The sequence below is a fragment of the Vigna unguiculata genome, chromosome 1, assembly GCF_037176805.1.
Source record: "Vigna unguiculata cultivar grain cowpea cultivar isolate G323 ecotype 2 chromosome 1, ASM3717680v1, whole genome shotgun sequence".
Classification (NCBI taxonomy): domain Eukaryota; kingdom Viridiplantae; phylum Streptophyta; class Magnoliopsida; order Fabales; family Fabaceae; genus Vigna; species Vigna unguiculata.
The window spans coordinates 47,009,930-47,032,277 of record NC_140792.1 but is presented as its reverse complement, the minus strand read 5'-3'; the positions used below and the strand labels follow the sequence as shown (position 1 = coordinate 47,032,277).

General features: G+C 32.0%; 4 protein-coding genes across 5 annotated transcripts; all 4 read left to right on the top strand.

The window, feature by feature from the left end:
* The first annotated feature begins 2,587 nt into the window (after positions 1-2,587).
* Positions 2,588-4,073, top strand: LOC114163635 (putative aquaporin PIP-type 7a). Its single transcript, XM_028047939.2, has 4 exons — positions 2,588-2,988; positions 3,072-3,370; positions 3,485-3,625; positions 3,715-4,073. Exons 1-4 carry the CDS (start codon positions 2,652-2,654, stop codon positions 3,805-3,807), a joined length of 870 nt encoding a protein of 289 aa, XP_027903740.1. The 5' UTR covers positions 2,588-2,651; the 3' UTR covers positions 3,808-4,073.
* Positions 4,074-6,040: 1,967 nt separating this feature from the next.
* EIF2 (eukaryotic translation initiation factor 2) lies at positions 6,041-9,803 on the top strand. Its single transcript, XM_028062540.2, has 6 exons — positions 6,041-6,401; positions 7,598-7,677; positions 7,978-8,207; positions 9,005-9,126; positions 9,197-9,310; positions 9,466-9,803. The coding sequence occupies exons 1-6, from the start codon at positions 6,171-6,173 to the stop codon at positions 9,553-9,555; spliced, it is 867 nt and encodes a 288-aa protein (XP_027918341.1). The 5' UTR covers positions 6,041-6,170; the 3' UTR covers positions 9,556-9,803.
* Positions 9,804-15,644: 5,841 nt separating this feature from the next.
* On the top strand, positions 15,645-16,684 carry LOC114163079 (WUSCHEL-related homeobox 5-like). Of its 2 annotated transcripts, none has more exons than XM_028047162.2 (2): positions 15,645-16,238; positions 16,331-16,684. In XM_028047162.2, exons 1-2 carry the CDS (start codon positions 15,908-15,910, stop codon positions 16,531-16,533), a joined length of 534 nt encoding a protein of 177 aa, XP_027902963.1. In that variant the 5' UTR covers positions 15,645-15,907; the 3' UTR covers positions 16,534-16,684. The 2 variants fall into 2 exon arrangements, with proteins under 2 accessions (XP_027902963.1, XP_027902955.1); XM_028047154.2 differs by having other exon boundaries at positions 16,328-16,684.
* Positions 16,685-17,477: 793 nt separating this feature from the next.
* Positions 17,478-21,610, top strand: LOC114179401 (26S proteasome non-ATPase regulatory subunit 7 homolog A). The gene is made up of 10 exons (XM_028065772.2): positions 17,478-17,792; positions 18,761-18,853; positions 18,941-19,022; positions 19,226-19,322; positions 19,491-19,566; positions 19,700-19,758; positions 19,917-20,039; positions 20,310-20,367; positions 20,448-20,533; positions 21,294-21,610. The coding sequence occupies exons 1-10, from the start codon at positions 17,606-17,608 to the stop codon at positions 21,360-21,362; spliced, it is 930 nt and encodes a 309-aa protein (XP_027921573.1). The 5' UTR covers positions 17,478-17,605; the 3' UTR covers positions 21,363-21,610.
* The last annotated feature ends 738 nt before the right edge of the window (positions 21,611-22,348 follow it).

The following is a 22,348-nucleotide window of genomic DNA, read 5'->3' as shown; positions in this document are numbered from 1 at the left end:
TTCTTAAAATAAGATATCATTCTATTGACTAAAATACAAGAACCCTATGCAAAAGTATACTTTTAATACATTCTCAGTCTAAACCCACACTCTATACTAATTACAATTCAAAACTTATATATAACTTTAAAATTAATAATTATATATGCAAATCAACTTAAAGTGAATGGTGATATATATATTGGGTAACCAATTTGCAAACAAATTATGAGAGAGAAATAACATTATTTTTAGTGGTGGGACGATCGATAATATAGAAATGTTCATTGTTGTACAATTGAAAACATGGGGATGGATAAGTACTAAATTTCCAAAAACACAATTTTCTTATTCTATTGGTGTCTTAATCCTTTATCATGCCTAAAATCTATAAGGTAGCATGGGATTATCATGACTGTAAGCATAAAAAGTATTAATATATGTATGATTCTTAGGTATAAAACTTTTGCTCACTAAAAATATTTTGCTTTAATTTTGTGTTTTCTTTCGAGGTAAAACTGATGGCTGAGCAGCGCGATGAGCATATAAGGAAATACAGATTAAAGACATTGGTAATTGGTTTTTGTGGACATTATCTAAAGAGGAATGTTGATAGACCAATGCATACATAAACATCTGCGAGAACTAAAACATATTTGCAGACACCTGTCGACAGAACACGATGCAAAGCATAATTAGGTAGATTATTTTATGGGGGATCGCTGTCGGGACATGATACATTACATCGACCATACTACAATTGCTATATATAGTGTGTAATTTACATTTGGACACTCCTGATGAATGAATACAAGCTAGGTTTTTTTAACTTATAAATGCACCTATCATTTTGTATTATAGATACACTATATTATGAAAACTTTTTATATTTGTATACGGGTCGGAGCACCCTTCCCTAATGTTCCAAAATATAAACATATATATACTTGCTGATAAAAAAAAATGAGAGTGAAATACTGGAATTGTTGTCCCCCTCACTGAAGGAAAGCAAGAAGTGAATAACCACGAGTTATTCTCGATCAGTTTTATTCTTCTTCTATGAAGTATAATATTGCACACCATAATTCTTTTATATTTTTCACTGATTTTTATTATATAAAAATGTTATGATGATAATCTTTATACATTATATCAATCTCCATCAATAGTTTAACAAATTGCATAGAATAATATTGCGAAGAAAACCATACTGTAAATATAAAAAAAAAAGTTAGGTGTAATCTAAAATAATTTAAAAACAGACATTAATAAAAGAAGCACGAAGGATCGAGGACTATGATCTGAATTAGTGATCCATCTAACCGGTGGCTCTTGCCATTGCCAGATCACAATGATGAAGAACAACTCTAAGCTTACTATAAAATGGTTTTACAAGGCAAAGTGATCGCAAATTATTTGTTATTTTTAATGCTATCCCTAACAAGTCATTGGAACCGGACAAGGAACCCAATTAAATTAACGCATGTTAGGTACCATTATTAAAAAACAAAAGCTATAAGAATATTTAATTTGTTTTATGTGATAACAACTTTGCATGTCTATATAACTAATGAAAGTAGTTATTAACCATTATAATATGTTTAATGCATGGTTTAAATTTCTTTGTTTTTATAGCCACCGAAACAAAAATATAATATTCCTTTTAGTTGGAAATCACTAAAACACATTTTTTTTTTCTCTCACCTGGAAAAAGAAAATAAACCATTTTTTAATCTATTAATAATGGATATATTTTTGTAAAGTGTGTTTGTTTGATTATATATAAGAAATGGTTAAATATATTTTTTTTCATTAACTTTCAGTAAATTTTGAAATTAGTCCATTTTAAAATTTTAGACTAATTTAGTCCCTTAATTTTTGAAATACGTGGATTTATTTATTTTAATCAAATTTTGTTAGGTTTATTTGATGTTTCATAAGTATTTCAGTATTTTATTTGAGTTATTTATATTTTTGATACATTTTTGCTTTAATATTAAGTTAAATACTATTATGAAATGCATTTAAAATATCAAATAAATTTAACAAAATTTAATTAAAAAAATTGAATTTACGTGTTTCGAGAGATAAAAGATTAATTCAAAATTTTAAAATAAATTAATTCTAAAATTCAAACCATATAATAAACTACTGTTATGATTGTTGAAACTGTAAAGTGTAGTGACAATAAGCTATGAAAATTCAAAACTACTATTTTAGTACAATCACCGTCATTGCATAACAAACATATTGGAATTTGACACTTAAAACTTGGGGAATTCTCTGTACCTTTCCAAATCGAATTTCATCTCTTGTATATATTATATGAGCATGTGCAACTCACCGGAAAAATGGCACGGTGGGCCATGAAGTGCGTGGTTAGAGGCGTGCCAGCAAGGACGCTACCATTGTCTGTTGCTCCGATCATAGTCTTCCAACAAAGTCTCCTTCAAACCAATTCATGAATTGAAAGGATTGGACGGCCAAAAAGATAAGAAATCACAACATCACTAGGCCCCACGAGCCACCCCACTCACCCTCAATTTCTGATTTTCTTTTATCATCCATCTTTACACTCAGTGCATATAAATAATCCCCACAGAACACATCATCATCATCACCACACAAGTTGGAGTAAAAGAGTGTGAGAGAGAGATAGAGTGAGCCAAAAAATGGAGGGAAAGGAGCAAGATGTTTCACTGGGAGCGAACAAATTCTCAGAGAGGCAACCCATTGGGACTGCGGCTCAGAGCCAAGACGACGGAAAGGACTACCAGGAGCCTCCGGCGGCTCCACTATTCGAACCCTCTGAACTCACTTCTTGGTCCTTCTACCGTGCCGGAATAGCCGAGTTTGTAGCTACTTTTCTTTTTCTCTACATAACCATCTTAACCGTCATGGGTGTCAATAGGTCCGCTTCCAAGTGCGCAACCGTTGGCATTCAAGGCATTGCTTGGGCCTTCGGTGGTATGATCTTCGCTCTCGTTTACTGCACCGCTGGAATCTCAGGTCAAAACTACACCACCTCTTATACATAACTCTTATAATTATATATATTAAATTAATAAATGTGTTGGTGTGTGATGATGCAGGGGGACACATAAACCCGGCTGTGACATTCGGACTCTTCTTGGCGAGGAAATTGTCGTTGACCAGGGCACTGTTCTACATGGTGATGCAGGTTCTGGGTGCTATTGTTGGTGCTGGTGTGGTCAAAGGTTTCGAGGGAAAAACCTTCTTCGGCCAACACAACGGTGGTGCCAACTTCGTTGCCCCTGGTTACACCAAAGGTGATGGACTCGGTGCTGAGATTGTTGGCACCTTCATTCTTGTCTACACCGTTTTCTCAGCCACTGATGCCAAGCGTAACGCTAGAGACTCACACGTTCCTGTATGTGCCCTCCTTTTATTATTCATGAAAAAGAAAAATTAGATAAATACATAATAAACATTTTACCAAAAAACGAAATACTACACGTGTTAATGATATTCATGGAATGAACAGATTTTGGCACCCTTGCCCATTGGGTTCGCTGTGTTCTTGGTGCACTTGGCCACCATCCCTATCACTGGCACCGGTATCAACCCTGCACGAAGTCTCGGTGCTGCCATCATCTTCAACAAAGACCTTGGCTGGGATGATCACGTATGTTAATATCTTTCTCTTTAAATTTCAGGAACCAAGTTAGTGAGGTAATGCATTCTTCTAATCTTTTTGCATTTTTTGTTGCACAGTGGATTTTCTGGGTTGGACCCTTCGTTGGAGCCGCTCTTGCGGCTCTGTACCACCAAGTCGTAATCAGAGCCATTCCCTTCAAATCCAACTGATGGGATAAAAGTTTGTGATCGCTGGGTAAAAGACCCAAACCAAGCAAAGTTTGTGGTCTAGTTTTATTTTGTTATCTGTTATTTTCCTTTTTACTCTTCTTAAACCTTGTAATTTGTATGTAAAGAATGTGATGTTGTAATGAGTAGGGAGTGGATGTGTTGGGTGATTGGCCAGTTTTCCTCTACTTTTAAGTTGGAAGATGAGCATGAGGGATGTGTGCTGTAATTGCTTATCAAATAAAAAACAACTTCTTTTATCTTGAGAATGTTTTTTTGTCCCTCTTGGTTTGGAATCTTTAAATGAGTATATGCCCAAATTTGATAGTGAATTATGCAGACTAGTATTATTGCATTCTTAAAGTGGCTGGGTGACGATGCCTATATATAACTTACACCAGCAGCCTTAATTCATAAACCACACCACACGTAATTAAAAATTGATTAGCAAAAGTATCACCTCATCATTCTCATCATGTTGCTATACTTGAGTTGTTAGTACATTTAAAAGTAAAAATGCTTTAGGAGCAAAAAGTTATACTTTTCTCAAATCAATCGATCGTCTTACTCTTAGCATTTCTCTCACGGTTTTTCATGATCTTATAATAAGTGAACTATTATTTTCAACTTTAACACATTTTTAATCACACTTTTACATCATTATTTTATATCACCATTTTATCTTTGGTTTAAATATTATTTTGATCCATTTGTTTGGTCAATATATTCAATCTGGTCTCTCTTTTTTTCGTTTAATTTGGTTTTTGATTTGTTAAATTATGTTCAATTTCGTCTTTTCGTTATTGTCATTTAAATTGATAATGACAAAGTGTACATAGCGTTATTGTTCACATGACAGGACATTGTTCACATTATGATTGATTGTGTTTTGTTCAAATATAAGTTCCTATTTTAGTTAAATTTGTTCAATTTAGTCCATATTTTAGTTAAATTAGTTCAATTTAGTCACATCCTCCACTTCATGACCCTTCACCAGTGTCATCACCACTATCATCACAACTATTCGGCCTTAAATTCTTCTTATTTAAGAGTCACTCCATTCCTTAAGAAAATTAAACATAAAAAGTTGACACAAAAACCTTTAAGCTTTAAATTTGAAGTCACTTGAAATCCACAGCCATGGGAATCACAAATCCAAACCACCTTAAAACATCTCGAAATAAAAGAAATCGTGAATGAGAGGTTCATAACATCTATGAAAAAGATATGAGAGTAAACCTGACAACCCACAAACAAAAATCAACACAAAAATATATACCCTTCTTATATTGATCCAGGCAGCGACAATGGTGGTAACAATGGTGAACGATTGTGAAATGGAGGATGAGATTAAATTGAACCAATTTAACTAAAATATGAATTTATTTGAACAAAACACAACCAGTCATAATGTGAATAGTATCACATCATGTGACCAAAATAGTATTTAAACTTTTATCTTTTGGTATCTTTTTCTTTTAAAAATATAAAAATTAATTATTTAATAGACAAAATATTTTTAAAAAGGAATTGTCACCTATGTAAAAAAGTATTTTTCTTATAATAAAGAATAACAACAGCTAATACAAGCTGGAAAATTGTAAACATAAATCTTTTAATTTTTCATAACCTATTTAAGACTTAATATTAATAAAAATTATTCGGATACTAGAATAAATTTTATTTAACAAACTCAATCAATTCAAAATATTTAAATTTATGAACATTTTAAAATTTATTAACTATTTATTTAGTTTTGTTTACACTAAGACACCTAAATAATTATTATGCAAATTAACAATCAAATTACCGTACTTAATGATAAAATATAATCATAAATACTCAATCAAAAAACATAAAAATTTAAATATTTAAGAATTTTTTTTTAGTAAGAATTAAAATAAAAATATTAAAATCTTTTAAAATTTAATAATTTTTTTATTTAAATTTTTTTAAATAAATATTTAAGTTTATCAATGTCACTTTAAAATGTCTGATAGATGATTTTTATAATTTGAATAATATTTTAAATTTAATAAAATTTAAAGCTAGCTAAAAGAAAATTATCATTGGGTTGAATATTATATTTGTGATTTACAGAATTTTTTATTTTTATTCAAAAAGAACATAGTGTAAGTAAGTGGCTTGTCTTTATTGGGCCTTTTGGGCTTACTTTTCTGAACTAAAATATAAGGAAAAAAAAAAGAGGGAATTGTGATTATTGACCAGCCTATTGACCAAAACCTGAATATTGACGAGCCCATTTGTAAAACCCTAGCTCCAGATTAGGGTGCTTGTGTTGTGTTGTGTTCGCACGCCTTGTTCGGTGCAGTGAGTAGTGAAGGTGCAGAGTCGAATCCCCGAACATGGCGTCGAGCGATCGCACAGTGTTACAATTTTCTTCATCATCTTCATCTTCTCAAAGTTTCACCGCGAAGGTTCACCCTCTCGTTATCTTCAACATCTGCGATTGCTATGTTCGGCGTCCTGACCAAGCCGACCGCGTCATCGGAACCCTACTCGGATCCGTCCTTCCCGATGGAACCGTAGATATTCGCAATTCCTATGCTGTTCCTCACAACGAGTCTATTGAGCAGGTCCTTTGCTTATTTTTTTTTATCATTATTTATATTATCATCAATAATTAGGATATAAATTTGGTACCTGCTCATGCTATGTTGCCTTCTATACATGAGGAATTTAGTTCCGCATCTGGATCTAAGAAACTCGGTGTTACATTTGTATTTTTTTAGTTTTATTTATATATTTAGTGTAGTTTATGTTTTGATTTGGATTTGCATTTAGGTTCATGTATGCTCCAATATGTTTCTCGCATTGGATAGACCATGGGTTATATGTTTTCTCATTGCTGTTTCTTTAATATTTAGGCATTATGTGTATAAACTTCTCAATAAGTATTTATAGGTTTGGGAAAAGAAAGCTGTAAGAGAAAGTCACCTTATTCCCAAATTAAAATAAACTTTTGGCGAAGTCAGATAAGAACTTCTATGAATTGGCCAATGCCAAGAAAATATTGACCCACGGAGTTATGGTAGAAAGTTTATGCATTTTACTTTTTTTTTTCTCGGACAGATGAGAAGATTTAATCCGAGAAGGACCCAAGCTTTTATTGGTGATTTCTGTTATTGTTATCGTTGCATACTACTTGCAACTTTTAACTGCTCTCTGTTCCCTTCCAATTTATTCATTATTGATAGATATTCAAACATAGTTTAAGGCTCATGCAGTAAGTTATAAATTGAACCAGTAATTGAGTTTTCTTGTCTTACATTATTTAGTAGTCTTGTTCGCATTCTGAAACTCTAACGGGAAGGAAGTGAGAGGATGTCCATTTTTTTATTGAAAGAAAGTTGGTTTCAGCCTATTAAAATAATAGCATGCTTATCCTATGGCTAGGTGAAATTTGGCTGAGAGCCTCTTACAGTAGAAGATGTATTTGTTTGATTTATTGCGTATCGGTTTATTTTTTATCCATGACAAGGATGTTGAGGTTATTAGTTCTGAGTCAAGAATATTGAGTGTACTGCATGGATTTCTTCAAGAAAGTGAAAGGTTGGCCTTTTTAATATTACGTTAAAATTATGGTATTTGGTTCCTGTATAGCTGACACTAATATTTAAAGCCTATAAAAGAGTTGCATAGTTAAAATTTACCATTGTTTCTGTTATTGAGCTTTTGCTGTTGTCTTTTTAGTTGTCTCTCTTCTGGATGCAGGGGGTCTTTTTATTCTTACTCAAATATGTTCTGATTATTTTACTTCTTTTATCAACAGGTTGCTCTGGATATAGAGTACCATCACAATATGTTAATATCCCACCAAAAAGTGAATCCAAAAGAAATCATAGTTGGATGGTAATTCCTATTATGTGTAAAACTTAATTGTTTTTGGTTATCATATTAGTATTCTGAATGAAGTGGTGGCCAAGAGTACTTTGAAATCCATATTGCCTAGGTTAAATGATGTTTACTTTGGGTAGAGGGCATCTGCAATTTTTTTCCTTTGTATTTACCTTGTAAATAAAGTTGGTTTTGTTGCATTCTAGTGGAAAAAATAAATGTTTCCTCTGGGGAGATTTAGTGATGGGTTCCTGTGTCCATTTATCTTTCTTCTTGAAGAGAGAAAGATATGCTAAACTTTGGCTATTTATTCAGGTATTCTACTGGTCTTGGAGTAACTGGTGGTAGTGCATTAATCCACGAGTTTTATTCTCGAGAAGTACAAAATCCCATCCATTTGACTGTTGATACTGGATTTACAAATGGAGGTGGTACCATTAAAGCATATGTGTCTAATAATTTATCCCTTGGAGAACGTCAAATTGCTGCTCAGTTTCAAGAAATCCCATTAGATCTTCGTATGGTTGAAGCTGAGCGAATTGGATGTAAGTAATTCTTGGACCTGTCTTTTCAATCACCCTCTCTCTTTCCTTTTTCCATTCTTCTCCCCCTCTCACAGTTTGCTCTTCTTTCTTATTTATGTATTAATATATTTAATGAAGTTTACGTGCTTACTTCCATGGATGCATTTGAAACAAAAAATTTAAATTTTTTTCTCTTAATCAGTAACATGTTTTCTGCGAGTTCTATTAGAAAAATATTGCTTGATATGTAGTATTTTGAAACTGTTTTAGCTTGTAATTATGTAATAAAGTCACGCATTGCATTCTGCAAAAAGGATGTAATCTAATATGCACATACTCTCTGACTTGCTTCATCTTCGTTGTTTAGCTTTTGATGAAGTAATTTTTTTTGGCATACTTTAAGTCTAGAGTCATTGTTTAGTCTAGGTATCCTCCTTTAATTTGAACACCTCTAGTTTCACTGGAGGAAATTTCGTTGTACTTCATCGAGTCTTGAAACTGAGATCTCTTTCCACCTGGGATGTCTTTAAGAATGAAAAATTTACGAACTGTTTTCTCTGGTTTAGCCTTTTAGGGTATGGATTGTGGGTCCTTTAATGCCCCCTTTTAAATGTCATGTGTTTTTGGTCGTTCACTTGGATGAAAGTTCATTGTTATGATGGATTAGGCTGTTCAAATGTTTATATTCATCGTATAGAAGAAAGGTCGTTAAGATTTTATTGTTATGATTGGTTTTTCTGATGTCTATTCTCTAATATTGGCAATTTCTTTATTTTGAATGATTATAGCTGATTTTGTGTTTGTTCTGGTAATTCCAGTTGATATGCTCAAGGCAACTGCAGTTGACAAAATTCCTTCAGATTTAGAAGGGATGGAAGCATCAATGCAACATCTCCTAGTCTTGATTGATGATATCTACAAATATGTTGACGATGTTGTGGTATGGTATTGACATCTTTAATCTCTCCTCTTGTCCTAATTAGATCGTATTAAATAATTTTTCATCACAGGAAGGGCGAGTTGCACCAGACAACAAAATCGGGAGATTTATATCAGATGCTGTAGGTTCTCTTCCTAAAGTTTCTCCTCGAGTTTTTGATAAGCTTGTGAATGATAGCTTGCAGGTAAGATTTTGATGTTTTAGTGGTTTACTTAGGATTTCATATTTTAGTTCTTATGAAAACTGTGTTACGCAATTGAACATTTGTTATTTTGTTTGGATAATGAACTTGCCCTTCATAGCTTTGTTGTGCTGACACGAGTGTTTCATCCGTTTCAGGATCACTTGCTTTTGCTATATTTATCTAGCATCACCAGAACGCAGCTTAGCTTGGCCGAGAAGTTGAACACAGCTGCCCAGATTCTGTGATTCTTTCGCCTCTTTGACATGGAAGATAAATTTTCCCGATAGTTTTCTTATCATTATGTCATATTTCCAGAAACTTAGAATGTCAGCAGCGTTTTATACTTCACCTTTACTTTGCTTTTTATGATTTTTTAATATTTTGTGCTCCTCTAGCATAGTTAAGTTGTCTTGGAATAGCAGGTATGCTGTGTAGCTTTCTCTTGTTAATTTAATGTAATATGAGTGAATGGCTTCCCTCTATTGCCAATTTATTTCTTCGTGCGATTGGATAAAGCTCGACAAAATGATATCTTTCGTTTACAAGTTAAATAACAGTTTTTGTTTTAATTTTTGGTTTTTTATTAGATTGAAAAATGGAGATTTCATAGAGCTTTTTTGTGTCAAATGATACAAGTAATACTCAATTAACTAGTTATTGCCTGAATGGCGGCAGTTGGAACATTTCGATGTAATTTTAAATCGACGTTAATTGTCAAGCAAATAGCCTGCTGTGTTTTTGAAAAGTTGTCTTATTTTTAAAAATAATTTATCTATACCTAGTAATTTGAATTTGACTGCTCAAATTTTACAATAATCATATTATGCCTACTATTAGTAATTTAATTAAAGACTATTTTTATATTATAAATTTGTTATTCCTATAAGTCATATAATGATCCTGGTATTTATAATGTTAAAACTTTTACATTGCTATATTATATTCTTATTATATTTTAAAGGACAGATTGCTCTATTTCAATTAGGGGGAAGAAGCCATAGATGCATTTTCCTTTGAAATGTAATTATTTTATACTTTTTTGCCGACAGCATGCAGTTTAAATGATTTTCTCTTTTATTTCTATTTTTTTATTATTTGTTTTTTAATAGCTACTGTGTAGGGATGGCAACGGGGCGGGTACGGGTATCATGATCCCATCCCCATAATAAAAATTCATCCCCATCCTCAAACCCAACGGGTATACAACTTTTGACCCATCCCCACCGGGTAACGGGTATTTTCTTATACTCATACCCATACCCATTTTTTTATTGTTCCATATATCAATTAAATATTTTTTATAAAAAAAATTTAAAAATCACACCAACGGAATCATGATACTATCAAAATATTCAATATTAAAATAACATACTCTTTTTGATTTTCATGATGTCAAATATTAAGAAAAATATTATAATAGTATAAATCTCAAATTAAAGTATCAAATAACAACTAAATAAAATTCAAATAATTATATAAAAGCTAAAAAATTACACATTACTAAAATTTTATAATAACCAAAATATTTATTAATTTTACAAATGATCAGTGGTTTCATTTGCATTCGATCCACCTACACATAGAAAAAAAATGAAAAATTAGATATGATATAATAATTGAAATTGAAAATTTTAATTACTAGAATATAATGTACCTTCTTCATCAGATTCATTTTCACTCATGAGAACATCTTTTCCTTTTAATTTTTTAACACCTACAAACACCAAATGTAGAATATTAGATGAGAATTCACAAAAAATACTAACAAAAAATATTAATAAATTTGAGTAACTTACCTAGATGGTTTGAGTTCCATATCCAACTTCTTGTACACATCAAAGCCTCTATAGTAATATGATGAAGTCGACTACGGTGAGAAGTTAATATCTGACCACCAGTACTAAAAGCAGATTCAGAAGCTACAGTTGTTATTGGAATAGCTAAAACATCCATTGCAATTGCTTAAAGGGTTGGAAACTTTAACCCATTTGTTTTCCACCATGATAGGATATCAAATTCTTGTGTAACCGGAAAATTATCTTCTTCCAAGTAATAATCCAACTCTGTTTTCATAACTGTAGTTCTAGATTTTTTCTTTTTTGCCATAAACTCTAAAAATTCATTCGCATAATTATCAACATCCTTTCCCAACTCCAATGATGTAGCTCTATAAGAAGAAGTTTCATTCTTTTTTGATTGATATTCCAAAACCAAATTATAGCACATTTGACGAATCCTACTAAGTTTCAGATCAAAATCATTACCATACAATTTATAAAAATAATATTCTAACATGTCCATCTTGTACCTTGGATCTAAAACTGAAGCAATTGCCAATATGTTATATAACAAAAAACAAAGAGAATGAGAAATATGTTATATATATATATATATATATATATATATATTATATTATATTATATTATATTATATATTATATTATATTATATATTATATTACTATGTATATATATATTATATGTGTGGATATCTTATGTTTATATATATATATATATATATAATTATTTATATATATTATATTATATTATATTATATATTATATGTGTGGATATCTTATGTTTATATATATATATATATATATATATATATATATATATATATATATATATATATATATATATATTTATAGATATGTATTTATTTTAAGTATATATTATATTATATTATATAATAATATAAATATAATAATATATATTATATTATTATGTATATATATTATATGTATATGCGTAGATATTTTATGCTTTTATATATATATATATATATATATATATATATATATATATTTTTTTTTTTTTTTTAAATTTTTATAAATTTGTAATGTTATAAATTTATTTATAAAAGATCTTACTAGTTAAATGATTAATTTGTTTTATACGTATATATTATATATATTATATTATATTATTATGTATATATATTATATGTATATTATATTATATTATATTATATTATATTACATGTATATGTGTAAATATATATATATATATATAAAAGTATATTTTATTTATATGTATATATACTATATTATATTATATTATATTATATTATATTATATTATATTTTATTTTATGTGTAAATATATTATTTATTTATATATATTTTTTAGATTATTTAATAAATTATAAATAGTTTAGTAATTTAAGCGGGGACGGGTATTTGGGCGGGTATATATATATCCCATCCCCAGTTGAAAATTTCGGGTATTATCCATACCCATACCCATACTCAGTCAAAGCGGGGATTCCCCGTCAAAACGGGGACGGGTTCGGGTGATACCCACGGGCACGAGTTTATTTTCGACCCAAAAATGTGATGTTTAAAGTTTGGACGAAGGCAATATATCGCCATTACAGTAATTAAGTGTGTGCATTGTTAATTTAGCATTTCCTTTCCTTTCATCCTTAGTAAATTAATGATCTGTTAAGGATTACAAAGTCAATCATTCTACCTGGATTGGTATCGCTTCGGTGTAAATCAATTTGCTTGGGAAATGCTGATTTTCAATCAGTATTAACTAGTTTTCCCTCACTCCTATTTTTATTCCCAAAAAAACTAGATAAGTCCCTATCTCTGCACCAAATAAAAATTTTCTCGGCGTCACTGTCATTTACAGATACATAGATCGGAGAATCCTAGGTTAGAATTTGAGGGCCTATTTGGTCGGGAAAATGCAAGCAAACGACTACGGTATTGAGGGCATATAGTTTCTCTTCCGGGATTTGTACGACTACATACTCAACACTCATTGGATTTCTTCCCATCAATAAATTAAGAGCCTCTACACTGTTCACATACATAATTGCAAATTGTTGTTACTCATTGGAACCGACTCCATTTTCTTCCAAACATCTCTTTCGTTTAAAACAAGTTGTGACATCATTTTGTCCTATCCCTATTAGTTTGTCTACTTTCATATTCTTTTTTTTTTCAAATTTAACCTAACTTTATTGATTTGCAGTGTTGCTAAGAATATGAACATTAATCGGGGTCACTGTTCACACGCACGTTTTGATAGAATGTGCGCTTTTCCTAACACCGTTTGATGCCGTATGACTCTAAAGACATTGATTTTTCATATATATATATATATATATATATATATATATATATATATATAATGAAATTACATTTTTATTTAAATTGAATAAAGAAATGTGAAAGAGGCAGTGTTTTGTGTTAATTGGTAGGATAGTGATTGTAGAAAAGCATTGAGAAAAGTGGAGACAAGAAAGTATAAAAGACACGGCTGATACAAAAGACGTCCAGCATTCACATTTCACGCTACTAATTTTTATTCTAAACCCTTCGCCTTTAGACTTCCATAAGAGACAGTATTTTAGTCTCAACGTGGGAGTAATAGGATCAAATATTCATATAAACAACCAATTTAATAATTGAAATGAGTATTGGTGGTCTATTTGGTCCTTGATTTTCTAAATAAATACGATTTTTATTTGAACGGTTAACCATATTTTTCGTTCATCAAGTTTAACTGAAAATTAATTTTATTCCTCATGCTATCTAAATTATCTACGTGAACTTTTATATAATTGGGTTAATAGTTCTCATTTACACAATATATTAATCTTCGGTTTACGAAACTATATTTTATTCATCGGCCACAAACAAAGTACGTATATTATGCGTAGGTGGATAAATGTTAAATCTTGTCTTTTATTATAGACCATTATCATAATTATTTAAAAATACATGGATCAACTATAAATTTTGTTTAACATTTTCTTCAAGAAATTGTGAACAGAGGCATTTAGAAGTTTACTAACCATTTTATTATAATGAAGTATTTAATAATTACAATGATGACTTATTTGTCAGAAAAACTGATTAATTACTTTTTGTGTAATTTTCCTTTTTATCACTTTATTTCATCCAAAAAATAATAGAATTTTACTCAATGAGATTTGATTGTATTGGAACGAAGCACTTGAAACACTTAACCTTCTTAAATGCCGTGTGGTTGACTCTGGGAAAGACTTCTTAGCTGCTCGATGAGGTATTTTTGTGTATGACAAATAACTAGTGCCTAACATTCGAGGACGGGTTAACAACTTGAGTCCAAAAATCCTACAAGTTAGAGTAGCCAAAGCCCTTGTTGCCAACTATGAACAGACAAAATGTTACTCGTGAATTGAACACACATTCTCGGGAATTGTAGGAAGTGCCCTCACTCCTTCTTCACTACCAAACTGTAGTAATGCATGTTACTACTGCTATTTCATCGTACTCTGCTTTATATTTTATATAATTAGAATTTGTTAATAGCTTATTTAATGTTTTGTCTTTTCCGTATATACCTTCTTTGATATTAAAATGCATTTTTATTGCTCTATCTGTGATGTGGAATAACACTTGTATGGATAAATTCACATCATTTTTACCGGTGCTTAGTGTGTTTTTTTTTTTTTGCAATGCAATGTCATAGAAGGACACGTATTACTACTGCATAAATCTCAAGAATATTTCAATTTTCATCACACATGTATGTATCCCTATTTCCTAGGCTTAAAAGCTATTATACATAATAGCCGATTAAATTGGACCAAACGAAGAAGGAAAAGAAGTTTGAGTCCCTGTTTGAAAGACAAGTACAAAAGACAAGAGAAAGTGACATAAGAAAAGCCAAGTTACTCTCCTTTTTGTAGGTCTTGAATTGTTCCTCTAAAATCAATCAATTGGGTGACTCTGTTGTCTCTAGTGAATGTTTTCACATCTTAAAAAGAAGTTTTCCATGAAAACTAGTCAACCTAACTCGTATCTGTGTCAGTCTTTACTCTGATCACAATAGTCCAAAAGAGATCAAACAATATGCAACTTTGACTTTCACTTCCCTTTGCCCCTCCTTCACACTTAGATATCAAACTACTTTAGACCATTCTTTATGAACTTTAGCAGACAACCACTTCTTTTAAAATCAAATTTTGGCTTAACTCACACGTCTTCATGGAATTGGATTAATCTCATGAGTATAATTGGTGAAACATAAAGCATTGAAAATTACACAAAGACACATAACGACCACTTTATACATATATTATAATAGTACAAACTTAGCAACAATTGTTCTCTTTAACGAAAAAACTCAGTATTGTGTCTAAGCAGATTAGCACGAGAAATGGAAAACATTTAATTATGTTTCCATAGCACAAACTACGTAATAGTTTAATCACCACAAATGAAACATACATGTTTTCTGCCCCGGACCAAAACGTTGAATAGTGGCTGCTTTTGCGCATGTCTTTATCTTTTCCACTTCTTTATTAGCACAAAAAACTAGGCTAAACCAAAGTACATATGTTGCTCAGTGTTGTTCATTAGTCTCATATTTCCTAAATTCAATAAGACAATATGAGTTATAAAACATAATGTTTGATCTGTAATGCCCCAGAAGCAATACAAAAAACCAAGAGGAAAAGGTCAGATTTTGGCTCTAGATTATTGAGTCATGGTATTATAAATGCACACGGACTGAGATCTTTATGGTTCAGAAGCTCAGAGGTAAAGTTTTGTGTTCAGAGGCACAGAATCTTTGAGAGGCTTCTGGTAGTGAAATTATATGGAAGAGGGCATGTCAGATTTTTGTTTTAGAGGTGAAAATGTTGGTGGTAATAGAGTTAGTGCCACTGGCACCAAGTGTGGGCGTTGGAATCCCACAACTGAGCAGGCTAAGGTTCTGACTCAACTGTTCAGTTCTGGACTCCGCACCCCAAGCACTGATCAGATTCAAAAGATCTCTAACCAGCTCAGTTTTTATGGTAAGATTGAGAGCAAAAACGTTTTCTATTGGTTTCAGAACCATAAGGCCAGGGAAAGACAAAAGCGTCGCAAGGTTGATAAGGATGTGATTCGTACTGAAAACTCCATCTCCATGAATTTTTTCACGCAAAGTAAGTGCCACAATCTTTTTTCAAACGCCAAACACAACACAACTTGCTTGGTTGTTGATCTAATGTGTAATTTGATCTGTTTCTTTTAGCAGATTTTACTCAGCTTTATGACGTTTCTGAGGCTGAGAAAGTGACTGAGACTCTTCAACTATTCCCCCTGAACTCTTTTGGTGAATCAGAATCAAAGAGTACGAAGGTTCATGCAAGTGACTGCAGGGATAATACAATGTTTTCGTACACGGAGGAGGAACAAATGAACCATCCACCATTAGATCTTCGCTTGAGTTTTATGTGAACATGGGAATCTTTTCGGGGTGGTGCTTAGAAAAGAGGAGGGTTTTCTTTGATAAATTGTTATTAGGTTTACAATAAAGGAAATGCATTATGAAATGTTAAAAAAAAAGTTGTATCTTGATATTAATATTTACCTAGTTAAATATTGGAAATGCTTGGACATTCTTCTCTGCATGTTCGTTCATGTTGGTGTTTTTTTTTTTGTTTTTTTGAGTATACTCTGTTGGATTATCCTTTGATATCTTCAATGCTTGGGATTCTCTAATAACTCGCATCCTCATGAGAGATGTCACCTTGGAATGCTTAAAGGATACCAATAATAATTTTACTATATGGTTATAAATGAGTCATGCCTCGGGTCTGCTCCTATCTTGAATATCATGAATCTTATACACTCAAATGTGTGTAATAAATGATACAAAATGTTGTCACGATGGGAATGACATTGATTTATCATATAAAACTAATTCAAAACACTGTAGTGTTTAAGATGACCTACAATAATTTCAGAAGACCGTGATATATATTGCCCTGTTTCGCATGCAATATATCATCTAAAAAATTTAAAAGTGTACAATTTTTATTAAAAAGGGTAATATTTAATGCTACGAGTGACAAGCCTTAGATTTAATCCCAGTGGTACCTTCAGTAATTTTCTTTAATATCGGTATCAAACTTTACTCAAATAAAAAATAATTTTTGAATAAATATAATAAAATAAAATAATTTTAATAAATTTTAACTAATAAAAAGTAATTATTTTTACTGGAAAATATATATACTAGCAACGTAACAAACGGATGCCGGAAGTTTCGATTTAATATTGGGCCTGAGGCCCAATGTAGCTTAAAGAGAAAAGAGTGGGCCGTTGTACAAAAATCGGAGATTGAATAAAATAGGAAGATGAGAGCCCAATCCAACACAACACGCAAAGAAAAGTAGAAGAAAAGGCAAAGGAGGTGAGTGGGGCGCAGAACAGAAGAGAGGAGAGGGGGAAGAAAAGAATTGAAGTTGGAAGACGAAGAAGAAGTAGAGGAGAAAGATAAAGGGAACTTCGAGTTTCTGGAATTGCAATGGACGTGATAAAGACGCAGCAAATCTCATCTCGACCAATCGAGAAGGTCGTGGTTCACCCGCTCGTGCTTCTTAGCATCGTCGACAACTACAATAGAGTCGCCAAGGACACGCGCAAGCGCGTCGTCGGCGTTTTGCTCGGCTCTTCTTTCAAAGGCACCGTTGACGTTACCAACAGCTACGCCGGTTCGGATCTGTCCTTTTCTTTTTCCATTACCGCATTCCTTTACTCAATAGTTGTTGGAGTTGTTGCGAGGATTTGTGCCCTAATTTTGTCGCGGTAATATATATTAGTGAGATCGCGCGAGTTTTTTGATCCTGAAATTTGGTTAAAGAAATTTCGACACTAAAACCTCTCTCGCTGGACTTAAATCTCTTGAACTTATACGCAACCTGTTAGGAGCTTTATCTTGAGTTACATAATGTAAATTTAATGTCTGACTAGGTTTATTTAGCGTGGCGCCCAAGATTGTAATTACCTTAAGAGACCTTAAAAAACATGTTTTCTTAGTAAAACGAAGCTGAGAGCAGTAGCATGTCGCTGATCAATTTCTTTAAGTTTTGAGGCTATTTGTTTCGACTCCGTTGTTCATGCGTCGCAGCTGCTATTCCACCCTTGTTTATATGTGTCCAAGCCCTTTACAGGTTCATGTTCATCTATGCTTTCTTCTGCACCATAACAGCCGCTCATAGCACATTCTCTTTCACTCGCCTGCCTTGCTTTCATAAGCCGTCCTGTACCATCTCCCTTGACCCTTTCTTTTCGATTCCCTTCACAACTTTCTCATTTCTGGACGCTGTTACCGGTTTAGTATTTTGGTTTGCTTTGTAATAACTGAACATTGGCTTTTTTTGGGCAATGGGTCTGGAAATGGTGGATATTTACGCGACTAATTATATTATGAGTCTCTTTGGATGTCATGGTTATTAAATTTCAGTTTTATGTTTTCTTTATTGATGCTATTATCTATTTCTTACCTATTTTCTTTACGTGTGTTTTTCTGTGTTATATAGTGGTACGATTTTACATTTTGGTAAAATCGTCCTAACCCTGATAGGATCATATGTTTTACGATCTTGCGATCCTCCTCAGGATCCCAAGTGTGATCTTAATATTGCCAACATTGCTCACTTCTTAGTTCTCTTATTGACAGTGCCGTTTGAAGAAGATGACAAAGATCCTAGCATCTGGTTTCTGGACCACAATTACCATGAATCAATGTTTTCCATGTTTAAAAGAATAAATGGTATGAGTTGGGAGAATTTGTATTTCCTTTATTTTATTACAATTGAATACTCGAATATAATTGAGCATGGATTATTTTTGTTTACAGCAAAGGAGCATGTTGTGGGGTGGTATAGCACAGGTCCAAAGCTGCGTGAAAATGACCTTGACATTCATGGCTTATTTAATGAGTATGTTTTTGATCCGAAAACCTGTGTATAATAATATTTCAATGCCATGTCTTTTCGTCACTTCCTTTAGTAGTTAATATTTCCTAGTTTTACAATATATATATATATATATATAACTGGGACGTGTTACTCTTAAGCTCTTTGATTCATTCTGTCCTTATCCTAATCTTTATCCAAATTGACCAAACTTATAATGATTGCAGTTATGTTCCAAATCCTGTCTTGGTTATCATTGATGTTGAACCCAAGGAATTGGGAATCCCAACAAAAGCATATTACGCTGTTGAAGAGGTTAAAGAGGTAGAAGTTATGTCTTTTATCTCTGTGATAGAAATTTTTATACTTTTTACTTATATTATTGCAAAAGTGTTCTTGCTGTATATGATGGTTGGAAGGGAGCTAGTTTTTGCTCATCACTAAATTAATTAGTAGTCAAAGAAAGTTACATATAGTTTATTCTGAATACAGAATGCCACCCAAAAAAGCCAAAAGGTCTTTGTACATGTGCCATCGGAGATTGCAGCTCATGAAGTTGAAGAAATAGGTATTCCATGCCATTAAACATAAAACTGCTGTAATTTTTATTTTTTTATTCTGTTGAAAATTTTCAATTTTATTATCCATACAGTTGGGTAACCAATTCCTCTCTTCTTTTTATTCTTCTTACCCATGTGCAGGAGTGGAACATTTACTTAGAGATGTAAAGGATACAACCATTAGCACCCTTGCAACTGAGGTTTTATTTTTTCCTAATGACACGTCCTTATTAATTCCTTTCACTTTGTGTTCTCTTTTCCTGATTATTCTATTTGTTTTTTCACTGCTAATACTTTTGTTGTCCTTTTAAAAGAAAAATAATTGATGTTGAGTATTGACAAAGTAATTTTTACTTAGGTAAGTGCAAAACTTACAGCCTTGAAGGGTTTGGATGCTAGACTTAAAGAGATAAGGAGTTACCTTGACCTTGTTATTGATGGAAAGCTTCCATTAAACCATGAGATCCTGTACCATCTGCAGGTTTGTTTCTCATATTCAGGCTCAGTAAATGCTGGATTATTAACATTGTTATCAATTAGTTCAAGAATCTTAATCAAGTATTTTCTGCTGATCCGAATTTCCTAGTTTAATTTGGAAACTTTTGTAACAAAACTAACAAAGCATGTATTGTGACATTAATGGCTGGAAGGCATAATTGTTTGGAATAATAGAAGCATTCTTTTTCCCTTTTTTTTCTTCTTATGCTACACTATTCTTTCTAACCATCCCATTTCTAATTACAATTTGCAGGACGTGTTTAACCTGCTACCAAATCTTAACGTGGCTGATCTTATCAAGGCGTTTGCAGGTTATGATTTGTGCCTTGTATTTTTCAATGTCATGTTTTTCTAGAATATCTCTTTTAAATCGTTGATCTGTCTTGTGTAGTGAAAACCAATGATATGATGCTGGTAATATACCTCTCGTCTCTCATTAGAAGTGTAATTGCACTCCACAACTTGATTAACAACAAGGTTAGATACAATTCCTTAAACTTTGCCGCAAGAATCATTTATGCATGCTGATTAATTAATTACTTAATTTGTTACCATATTATGAGAATATAAATTGTTGCCAGGTTTTGGAAATAATTAGTTCTCCATTTGTATATTAAAGTTTAGTATTTAATAGGCTAGACACTTGATGAGCCTAGGGCTGTACATGGGTTACTTTGAATTGGATTTGAGGAAAATGAAATCTGAACCAATCAATTTTTATCGGTTTGAATTTTTCTTTTTTAAATTGGACGATCCGGAACCAATCAAGAACTGGTTGGTTCGGATCAATGAGTCCATCGTTATACAAATGTGCAGAATTTTATTTTAGGAATAGAACGAATACAATTTGTCCAAAAAAAAACTCGCGTAATGTTGTCATTAAAAGGGGTAAATTACGTCTTATTGTAATCGGCTTACACGGACTGAATAACGTAACAGTTAAAAAAAAAAAAACACGATTGTACAATAAAATTCCGTCCATAATGATAATAGACTTACAATATTGATTTTGTTGAGTTTTTGTAGTGCATAAATCTAATTCTCAAGCTAATCACATCGAGTTTGATTAGGTTAAAAATAAAAAACAATCAGTTTGGATTCTTGGATTCAAACTACTGAAACTCATTGATTCTCTGCGTTAACAAATGATGAGTTAATCTTGTCAAGTGAAAGAGGTTCCCAAATCATTACTGATTTACTGTGTTTCATGTCTTTATTTATTGAAATGTTATTTCAGATGCTTAACAAAGAACACGAACGGGCAGAAGACTCAAAGTCAGTTACAGTGCCGAGTGCAGCTGCATAAGTTTTGATGGATTGTGATATTCGGAACTCAATGTTATTGAATACTTGGATTGAGATTGTTAACACTTTTTTTTTATTACTTTTGTCGGATTAGAGAACTTACACCTAACATGGCATAATGATCCTTTTATGCTTGTTCCGGTGTTCCATGTAGTATACTCTTCATTACGTTGCTCATTTTCTTTGTTTGGTAGTTTTGGAAACGACTGTTAAAGAATTCGTTATTAAAACAAATTAAGATTTCAGAAATTAATGTTTTGCCCTGGTAAATTTTTTCTGATTTTTAATTGACCGGAATCCGCTGAATCCCGTACATTGTTCCGAGTTGCGACTAGGAAGAAATCATATAACATGCCATGCTATGGTTTATCGACCAGGCAATAGATTGAACCATGTTAGCTAAGATTGCATGTATCACCTGCAAGTATGTAACTATGTGATCATTGCAATTGTAAATTGTTTTGATTTAGATTAGATTGTAAATTACTTGCTAGTTTTATATTTCTGACATGTTGCCCCAGAGTTTCTATTTTTCGAAACATACCATCTTGAATTTAAATAATAATCATTTTGTATAACGAGAATAAAAATTTCTGGCGTTGGAAAAGTTAACTAATAAGACGATCTACATCAACAATATAGAAAAATGGATAAATATAGTAAATTCGACAAATGCTTGGAGTCTTCGAAGGTAATTTCCCTTGGGTAAAACATTTGGGAGTCATTTTCTTACTGTCAGAGAACTAGTTCACCATGACGGCATACAAGTTATGTTTCACCGATTTTTCTTAAAAGAAAATGCTTTTACATGCACTATTTTACCTTTTTTTTTTTTATATATATAATATGATCCTATATGATATAGCAGACGTTATTGAGCTTTTAACTTAATTGTTGCTGAATAATTACTACACAAAACATTGAAAATTTAAAAATCTGTCAACCGAACATCTACAGGTGGAAATCCATGTTAGTAATACATCATTG